The sequence below is a fragment of the Liolophura sinensis genome, chromosome 12, assembly GCF_032854445.1.
Source record: "Liolophura sinensis isolate JHLJ2023 chromosome 12, CUHK_Ljap_v2, whole genome shotgun sequence".
Classification (NCBI taxonomy): Eukaryota; Metazoa; Mollusca; class Polyplacophora; order Chitonida; family Chitonidae; genus Liolophura; species Liolophura sinensis.
Window position 1 is genome coordinate 18,369,440 of NC_088306.1, and position 10,487 is coordinate 18,379,926.

A 10,487-nucleotide genomic window follows, 5' to 3' on the forward strand; every position below is an offset into this window, starting at 1 on the left:
CTTCAGGAAGACATGCATGGGCAAAATCTGAATACACAAAATCAGATTGCCATTGAACTTAAGCATGCACAAGTACAAATGATAGGCAAGATGTATGGTAAGTTTCATCAAAATCGGCACAGTAATTGGGGCTACAGAAGAGATGTATGTCACCATATTAAATGCGCTTGGCGTAATGCTGCGACTGCTTTGTATTTGTTTATTTGATTGGTGTTTGTTCATTTGATTGATGTTTGTTTATTTGATTGGTGTTTTATGCCACACTCAAGTATACTCCATTTATATGACGGCGATCAGCGTAATGGTGGGAGAGCAGAGCTCCATAGAAACCTGCGACCATCAGAGCTGAACTTGAACTCACAGGTGACTGCATTGGTGTGCGGCTCAATGGTCATTGTGCCTTGTTGGCACACTGACCTCCTCGGCCACAGGGGTCCCCCACATCGAATCAAGAAATAAATAATACTGTAATAATACAATTGTTGAATTTACACAGGTCTGATTGGTGAATTCTGCACCCACTTACAGAGTTTAAAGTATTAACATTCTTCAGCTGACAAGATTTGTAGTTACTGGATTAAAATATCAACTTCTTCGTCATGTAGGACTGCCTCAGTGGACTGATGGTTAGTGTCCACCTCTAGGTCGGCAGACCTGGCAAACCCGGATCAGGTCACACCAATGACTCGAAAAATGGTAGTTGTTGTTGCCTCGCTTGGTGTTCAGCACTGAGAGGTCAGAGCAAGGAAACAAGACTGGTTAGCCCCATGTGAATGTTCCGTGACTTGGTGGGGTGTCATGTCTGGTGTCTTTGGCATGATACTTCAGTGCCGCCAGCACTTTGACAGCATGGACTTCCCCTGCCACAGGAAGACACAGTATATGTACACACACCTAATTACTCGTCATCGTCATATGACTGAAAAATTGTTAAGTATGACATTAAACCCAAGCATTCATTCAATCATTCTTCATCATTCAGCGAGTAGATCAACAGAAAGTGCCCATTTAAAACTGAAGCTTTAACATTTATGTCAGCATTGCTCTTTGTGTATAACGGAGGAATCTGAATGAAACATGTCGTGGCTAGAGACACTGTAATTGCTCAACCTTTTCGCATGTTTGCAAGGTGTTACGCAAGCATATTCTGAAGGTGTCATTCTGTGTTCACTGATAAAATTATACCTTTTGCGATGCCGTGAAACTGGCCAATCCAGCCCGTGTAGTTTTGTCTCCAAACTCACATTAAAAATTTGCATAAATTCCACTGAATCTTGCTCTCTCATATGCGAAAAGGTTGAGGAATTAGGGTAGAAGGTGTTTCGCCAGGCCACTGAAACTTGACATAGATATTCCACTGCACACATCACAGAAAACACACCAAAAATACAGGCTGTATAAGTTTATATCTACAGCATTTACACGCATTTAGTGATGACAGAAAAACAATGGAAGATGAATGATGTGTTCAGTTTATTCTGAAGTGTTAGGTGCACCAGTTTAGTGACCAGATGTTCCATCAGACAGTGTTCTGTTTCCATCAGGAAGAGATCTAAGCCTGAACAGTCAATTCTTATTGTTGAGTCTTACCATTATCATAGGTTGAAAACTAAGGCTCAAAATTTAGAGCAAGAAAAATTTCCTCATGCAATTAGCATGCCCTACTACTAGCATCTCTGTAGGCTCAAAACGTTGAACAAGAAATGCCCCAAGGGAATCAGCATGCGCCCAAAATTGCCTTTAGCTTAAACAGAGACTCAAAACATGAAGCAAACAAAATGTCCAGATGGGATTAGCCATTAGCCATGGCATCAAATTGTGAGGCTGCTTTATCAAGAGATCAACACCTGTAACCCATTTGCTTTTTTTACATTTTCTGGTATAAAACTGGTTGCAGTTGCAATTGGTCGAATGTTTGCTGTTGTCAATGTCATCAGCACAGGTGATGGTTCTCTATTCTCGAGGAGGCTGGCGTATTTTTGTAAGCAGAATTTTTCCGTAGCCCCCTCGTCCCTCGTCATAATCTGTCCTATATTCATCCCGCACCTGGAGCAAAGAAACAAAATACATGTACGACAGATTATACACACTGGCTTAATTCACCATGAATCTTAATTCTAAGAAGATTAGGTCTAACGAATGATAAATGGAAAACTCCTTGAAAGAAAAAAAAAAAAGAAATCCACTCTGAAATGATGTGAACTTTAACAAAAAAAATTTTTAGATGATATTTTGTCAGCGGGACACTGTTCATGATGGAGGCTGCCATATTTGAATGAAACACAAAATAATAATGTGGTTGGAAGTCCTAAGCTCTTCTGTGCCTGCAGTTTATATTGTACAGCCTTCAACAGAGTTTGCAGACTCCATGGCCGAGATGGTTAGCGTGCCAGATCAGCGCAATGATCTAGCAGCCTCTCACCAAGTTGTTCCATGCGATTTCAAGTCCAGCTCATGCTGGCTTACACTCAAGCCGTACATGGTAAGGTCATCCAGCAGCCGGCGTATGGTTGTGGGTTTCCCCCGGGCTTTGCTCGCCTTCCTCCCATCGAAATATTCTTCAGTAAGGTATAAAACACCAGTCAAATAAATAACTCAATAGAGCCCCATGCTCCACAGACGACAACAGATATACTTATAGCCTCACCCTTGTGGTGTTCTACCAAAAAAATACATACACAAATAAGAATTTGCCAAAATCCCGCCCACAGCCTGCTCACCTGTCCTCCACTCTTCCCCCTACCATACTGCCTTCCTTCCTTGAAGCCTGCATCCCAATCTGTACGAATGATTCGGTCGTCCAATCGTGTGCCGTTAATGTAGCGCAGGGCATTAGCTGCATCTTCTCGGACGTAATATCTTGGGTCAAAGTTAAGGCTAGGCTGAAGGGTTAGTACAAATGACAAAAATGGAAGGTTTGGGGGACACTCCATGATTGTTCTGCAGATATGTTTACATGATAAATCACAAATAAGTCAAGACCATCAGTTAACAAGTGCAACGAACATTCATCTCACCCGCATACCCAGCTTAAACATGTTTAAGAACAAGAGGTGAAAATTACTAACCTCCACAACACATGATGACATCCACAAACCAAGATGACATCCACAAACCAAGATGACCTCCACAGCACATGATGACCTCCACAAACCATGATGACATCCACAACAAGTGATAGTCTCCACAACAAATGACCTCCACATACCAAGATGACATCTACAAACATCATGATCTCCACAAACTAGGATGATTCCACAACACAAAATGATGACCTCGACAGCATGCCATGACCTCCAGAAAACCATGATGACATCCACAAACCATGACATTAACATCACACAATGACATCCACCTCACACAATGACATCCACATCACACGATGACATTCATGACACAGGACGACCTCGACAACACATGATGAACTCAACAACACATGATAACCTCCATTACACATGATGACCTCCACTACACCTGATATCACCCTCAAATTGAGTCTGACACAGATTTGCTGCCTTCCCAATTGACCGATTTAACAGCCCTTTCAAACTACAAACAAAGGTATCTGCTCTATAACCAGGCTTTCAAGAACAAAGTTGTCCAAAAAATGCCTTGACAATTTGTATACAGTGTTTGCATTTTCAGAAATATAACTATCAGTAAAAATTTCATACATTATGGTCAGCAAAATTATATCCTTAAATACAACTGCTTACATACAATTTTAAGTCTGTGTTACTCATGAGTAATCTATTCTCTCAACCTTTTCACACATTTCAGCCCCATTTATGCACATATTTAATTTGATTTTTGAGACAAAATTACATTGGTTGGGTTGACCAATTTCAGGGCTTCACAAAAAGCATAGTTTTATTAGTCTACACAGAATAATGCCTTCAGAATATGTTTAAATCAACATCTTGCAAAAATGTGGAAAGGTTGAAGAATTACTGTACAATGACCTGCCACGCAGCCAGTGATGACAAAAAACATAAATCTGTTTAAATGGTTGCTTCCACAAAAGGATACTCCACAAAACAAAATCCACAAGGAGTCTTCTTCACTTTATCTAATCCCATGACAATTCGTTTGACATCGCCAGCTCGAGAGAACAACTCGTGAATCTGTTCTTCTGTTGTATAAAATGACATGTTTCCCACATACAAAGTGCTGGTCTGTTGAAGTAGTCGTTCTTGATCTGTTCTGCTACCCTGAAAACAGAAAAAAAAAACGTGTTACATTGTGGCAAAACTGTTGAATGTAGTACCTCAAAATGGCTAGCAATCCATAATGAAAAAATTCCTGAAGGCTTTTGAATCTGAGGGTTGCAATTCACACTCCTGGTCTTCTGCCATGGGTTTGCAGGCTGTCACATTTGAGGCATGCCATCACATCCTGAAGTAAAACCTAGGTGTGCTAATAATACACATGCGGCACAAACAAAAATATTTAATTACTGAATTTAATTATGCAAACCAATCTACTTGTTCTGTACAAAGGATGTGATAATCGCACAGCTGCTCAAAACCAAAGATGAAGGCCTAAGTGTGATAATCACGCAGCTCCTCAAAAACAAAGATGAACGTCTAAGTATGATAATCACACAGCGCGCTGCACACAAACAAAAATGAAGGTGAGACAGGCAAGATTTGAGCAGCTTTTTTCCCCAGAGAAACAAGCAGAAGAAACATAACTGTGATGGATTTAACTCAGATTGGTATATACATGTAATCACTGATATTTTACATCTGTTGAAATGTTTGAAGTCTATGAGCTCCAACGTTTACTCCGGCTCTCCGCCATTTATAGCCTCTTTGGCTAGCCTTTGGGAGTTGATGGAGATTCACAAACTGGCATGCGTCTGCGTCATACTTGACACAGATAACAACTTTTGATGACAACCAGCAGTTGATATCAGCAGGATGCAGCGTGAGGCTGTCCGAATTTGTCTGGGTGGTCACAATAAAATGCTAAATAGGTAAGACAACTGCTTTCATGATACTGATAGCTAAACAGGGGTTGATTCCAAAGTGCCACTTCTGACTCTTAACAATGCTTAGTTTTTCGTTCTGGAAGAAGAATTTTAGACAGTTTTGTCTTTAGCTAATGCAGATGAGAGTGACAACATTTTAATTTCTGAAGCCGAAAACACAAGCTTTATCATCATATGCTTTTTTGACTTCAGCCAGAAATGACCTTGTGGAATTGGCCTTGGTACAGTACTTTTTTAAGCTAGTCTCGCTAACATTTTTGACAAAAAAAAACAAGGCGAAGAGAAATAATTTATTTATTTATTTGATTGGTGTTTTACGCCGTACTCAAGAATATTTCACTTATACGATGGCAGTCAGCATTATGGTGGGTGAAAACCCACGACCATCCGCAGGTTGCTGCAAGACCTTCCCACTTAAGGCCGGAGAAGAAGCCAGCATGAGCTGGATTTGAACTCACAGCAACCGCACTGGTGAGAGACTCCTGGGTCAATGCGCTGAGAGAAAAGTACAAAGCGAGAAGTACATTATCGCAACTAGGTAATACTACATTTACTTCAAGAATATTACCTTAAAATGTTGGTCTCTGTAGGAGCTCAGCATCACTGACGTCGTCTCTGTGTGAAGAGGAAGTACGGGAACTTGAGCCATTCTCAGACCTGTTCAGAAAGCAATCAAAACAGATGGTGTTGTTGTTGTTGTTGTATTTGCAATTCTGACACTTTCGCGCTGTTCGGCGATTATACACCAAAAAGTAAGTTATTCCCGTTTTCTTTTTCAGGATGGAATTCCCTACATCAGATGCAATGGTGATTACTGCCTTCCTTTACTTAAACTTAAGTTATCACGGACTGCAGTTTTCATTTACCGCAACAACAACATGTTGAAGGAAGTTTGGGGGACAATTACCTTGTTCTCAGGACATGTTACGTGCAACCTAAACTAATGTAGCGCTAGTACTGAATACTTTCCGAGCGTGTCTCCAATAAGGCTGCAAAATTAGAAACATGACAATATCTAAAATAGATTTAACTTTTAATTCATTTGAGGATTTCCTTCGCAAATTATTATTTACTTCTTAGCTAAATCAACAACAAAAAAAACATGGGAACAAGGTAGAAAAAAAGAGTTACTTTAAAGGGAGAGAATGAAACGTCGAAACAGATATTCGTATCCGAGCCGTCAAGCGAAATCTGATGGACATTCAATCACTAATCGCAAGGCCGGGATGTTCTAGAATCATGGAGGTATAAATACCGCCATGGGCTGAATCAATGAAATCAGTATCCAGATAGTTTAGACTACCTTGCCGGTAATTAAGTCGTCGATCTAATTCAACACTATGAATCTAATGCAGAATGAGACGCTCCATCTGTCCATATTTACTTACAATAGAAAATTATACACACTGCAAAACTTAAAGACCTAGAGTGAAGATGTTTGATAGAATAACCTTTTCACACCAGCGTTTGCAGCAATAACTTATTGACGTTTATTGAAATCGTCATCTAACACAAAGGCTATAACAAATATTACACGGGGAGATATGTACTCGTCACATCCGATATATTGCTATCCAAGTAGCCTAAGGATAATTTACAAGGTCAAAATTCAAACCATCTCTCTTGTAAAGTCTGCGAGACAGGAAATCCCTTTTGGCCTTTCTACAAGTATATATATATATATATATATATATATATATATATATATTTTTTTTTTTTTTTTTTTTTTTTTTTTTTTTTCTGGCGCAGCATCATCATTTTTTTTTTAGTGAATGGGAAAGATCGGGCCTGCGAAGATCAATCTTTAACAATTTCTGCCTACTCATATTTATACGAGTATAATTATAGGTCAGCCACAGGTGTATGGGGCACAATCTGCACAGGGGCGTAGGAAGCAATTTCAAAGTGGGGAGGCCAAGAGTCCCCAAAAAAATGATAAGGGTCCATGCAGGGGCCGCCACGGCCCTGGAAGCTCGAAAGGCGCTATATCGCCTTAGAGACGATTTGCCGTATCTTTGATATGCCAGTTTAGGTCTTATTGACTATTTGAGGCTGACTGAAAAAAAAAAATGAAATAGACGTTTAACTCAGTTGTTGACCCTTTTGACTGGAGAACCACGGGTCAACAAAGAACATTGTAACAATTTATCCAGAACTCAACATTAAATTTATGCATGCCGGAGAAAGGTTGGTGTAGATTGACTAATACAAGCATTTAACTCGTATGGAGGAGAATCGGTGGAAAGAAACATCCACCTTTTTACTACGCCTTGGTGGTAAACTTGCCGGCCTATTCGCGCTGGGTTCCTTTCGATTGGAATCAATGTCATTCACATGTATACATCCACTTTTTGATCAGGCCTATGGCTCAGAAAAAAAAGGCGTGCGTCTGATTTAGGGGAATTATCAGTAAACGCGCCAAAGTCGGTGGTTACAACGGTTACTTATCTTTTCTCCACCGATGAATCTTGCTACCCGTCCTAAGTGAAATGGTCTTGGAATGACGATAAACCATCATGAAATAAATAACTCAACACCGATGAGTGCATATATTGAACAAATATATTAATTATTCTGCTTTTTGGGGAGAAAAAAAAACTGCAACGTCATCGCCTTGAAACACGGTCAGTAAATTAGAAAAAAAAGATTGTTTGGAGACAAATGAGTCCACTTTTTTTGTCAAATTACACTGTGGGTGATTTGCCCTTCTATGGGAGAATTGTATATATTAATATATGCTACTTCTATACGTGTACTGAAAGTTAAAACAAGCAAACCTACATAAACCTATGTAATTTTGGCATGTTATAAGTGTGGAAAAACAGGTATATATAACTTTGTGACACTATATCATATGATCTGGAAAAGCAAAATCTTTGAGAAATAATCAAAATTGACAACCTTACAACAGTTGCAGCCATGGTTGCATGGATGCCGAAAATACTTGTTATTAAAAAAAAATACATTATTTGAGTACATGTGGCATGAACATTTGTACTTCAAAAATCGCCTACGCTAAGTAACTCTCATAAAAAAGAAAGGAAAACAATAAAATGAAATGTATGTCAAACTCTATGAAAAATGTCCAGATGGTTGTATTTATTTTAAAGTTGAACTCTTTATTCTTTATTTTGAATGAAAAAACACGTAGGCCCTATATTAATAGTAATATGCACTGGGAAATTGCAGTTTACTCTGTTTAGTTTAGCGAGAAAATATATTTGCAATAGTGTGATGTTTTATTCGGCGGAGGGGCCTGTTTTGTGTTGCAAATAATATAATTTCCGGAACCTGAAAAGTGAAGGGTGGGGGGGAGCAAAAAGGGCATGGCCCCTTGCTTCCTATTCCCTTTCTGTGCCTATCAGAATACCTATGCAATGTTGATATATGTTTTCCCTGAATGATGTCATTGCTGACAAATGCAAACAACTTAATGAACAACGAAACACCCCATTAGTGGGTGGCAACCTTTGTAAGTAATGGTACTGAAGAAGGTTTTGTTGCCTTTGATGTTGATGACCAGTTTTATTAGAGACCCATACAATTACTGATGAAATTTTGTTAATTAAGTCTTTGTGAGGAATAGTAGTATAGAGAATAGAGAAATCCCTAGTAGTGATGTCCTTATACGGTACATAATATTGTTAGTGGGTCTCCATGGCCGATGGGATTAGTACATCAGCACGAAGCAGTGACCCAGGTGTGAGTTCAAGTCCAGCTCATGCTGGCTTCCTCTCCAGCCATATGTGAGTTTTCCGCGGGCTCTGCCCAGTCTCTTCCCACTATAATGCTGGCCGCCGTCGTATAAGTGACATATTCTTGACTACGGCTTAAAACATCAATGAAATAAATAAATATAATATTATTAGGAGCTTTGTCCGAATGCAGAGACAATAACATATTTTCTCTGAAGATCGTCAAGTATCTTTAGCACAGTATGATCCTTCAGAACTAGCTTGGCTGTCACATGACCATTGATATTAATATGGTGGATTGCATACACAAGCTTTTTCTTAAAAAGCCCAGGCCACGTGTCAGGGACTGAAGGTTCTACTCTTTCCCATTTCGAGCAATTTTTTGCAAAATTTTCAAGCGTCAAAATGGCATTTTTCTTATTAGCTCTCATACAAATGCTTCTCGGTTCTCTGTACTTCGCCCCCTACCCCTCACAAACAGACTTCCAAGATCATTGTTTATCTTAAGTTTACCAGTTATGACATGTTTGATGGATGGTAAATAAAGTCTGACGATTCAGTCATACCAGTATCTACCAGAAGTATCAGGCATCTCAAAGTCTTTAACTGCTAAATTTAATATTTTTGAAGCCATTGGCTTAGTATGTATTGATAGGAAATGCTTGGAGCTCTGGTATGTTGAAATAATTCGCACAACATAGCGAACCACAGAATCAGTTCGTGGGATGCTGATTCAATGAAGATCCCTATCAACTTTACTGTTGGAAACAGTCTATTTCTTTTTTTTTGCAGTTTAAAGTGTTCCGACGGGTTGAGAAAGTTAAAAATAGGATTTGTCTCGACATACACGGATCACGTGATGCAGAATGTGTAGACTGAGGTGGATGTTCTGTGGATGTAGCCAGTAACACCATGGGGGTGTGTATGCTGTTTTTTGTTAATTTGACAAACCTACCAGGTACCTGACAGTTATGTTAATTTCAATCAGCACCTCATTAAACTTCCTCCTACTAAAGCTACGCTGACTTCGTTGATACATTTGAACAGTTGTGTTATGTTATTTATTTATTTGATTGGTGTTTTACGCCGTACTCAAGAATATTTCACTTACACGACGGCGGCCAGGATTATGGTGGGAGGAAACTGGGCACAGGAAACCCACGACCATCCGCAGACTGCTGACAGACTATGTTGTGATTGACTGGTTGTCACCGCCTTGGCCCCGGAAGCTTTGGTATGCTTGACGGCTGGTCATTGCCCTGAATGGTTTTATAGGGTTTTTAGTTTTGACATAGATAGGTTAACAGTCCACACAGTGCAAATGTGGGTGCACGGGCCTACATTTTGTCGGTCACACTTAAATTGGCTCTAGTTAACTTTTGATTTATTTAATTTTATTTATTTATTTTTAACGATTTTCTTTTGCTGATGCAAAAGTGATACGGCCATGGCCGTACTACTTCTGGTGCCAATGTTCGATGATCATTAACTGCTTGATCCAGGAAATCATTGATGCTTTCCAAGAAATTGTAAACAATATTTATATTAAGCAGAAGGCCACATCTGCCCTGGTCATTATAACTCCACCAATAAAGCTATGTGTTCGTTTATAACATTTAAAGAAAAGGTTTGTATGGTGGAGTATTTTTACTAAACCATCATTCGTTTCCTGATGTTCAGTACCACTTATGGAGGAAACGGGGCAAAAGCAACAGGAAACCAGGCATCTCTCCAGACAAATTTCCTTATCTAATGTTAATTTAGAATTTGGGAGATCTAGATTTGATTTATTTAGTTCA

At 39.3% G+C, this 10,487-nt stretch overlaps 1 protein-coding gene across 1 annotated transcript; it reads right to left on the bottom strand.

Annotated features, from left to right (window-relative positions):
- Window positions 1-1,454: 1,454 nt before the first annotated feature.
- Window positions 1,455-5,893, bottom strand: LOC135479174 (nuclear cap-binding protein subunit 2-like). Its single transcript, XM_064758948.1, has 4 exons — window positions 5,562-5,893; window positions 4,030-4,211; window positions 2,721-2,859; window positions 1,455-2,046 (listed from the first exon to the last, which is right to left on the bottom strand). Exons 1-4 carry the CDS (start codon window positions 5,640-5,642, stop codon window positions 1,954-1,956), a joined length of 495 nt encoding a protein of 164 aa, XP_064615018.1. The 5' UTR covers window positions 5,643-5,893; the 3' UTR covers window positions 1,455-1,953.
- Between the last annotated feature and the right edge of the window lie 4,594 nt (window positions 5,894-10,487).

Coding starts and splice junctions, on each gene's coding strand:
- LOC135479174 (XM_064758948.1), bottom strand. CDS start 5,642: ATGGCTCAAGTTCCCGTACTTCCTCTTCACACAGAGACGACGTCAGTG. Junction 2,860..4,029: donor TGTGGATTTTGTTTTGTGGA/GTATCCTTTTGT, acceptor CTTTGACCCAAG/ATATTACGTCCGAGAAGATG. Junction 2,047..2,720: donor GGGGGAAGAGTGGAGGACAG/GTGAGCAGGCTG, acceptor TCTTTGCTCCAG/GTGCGGGATGAATATAGGAC.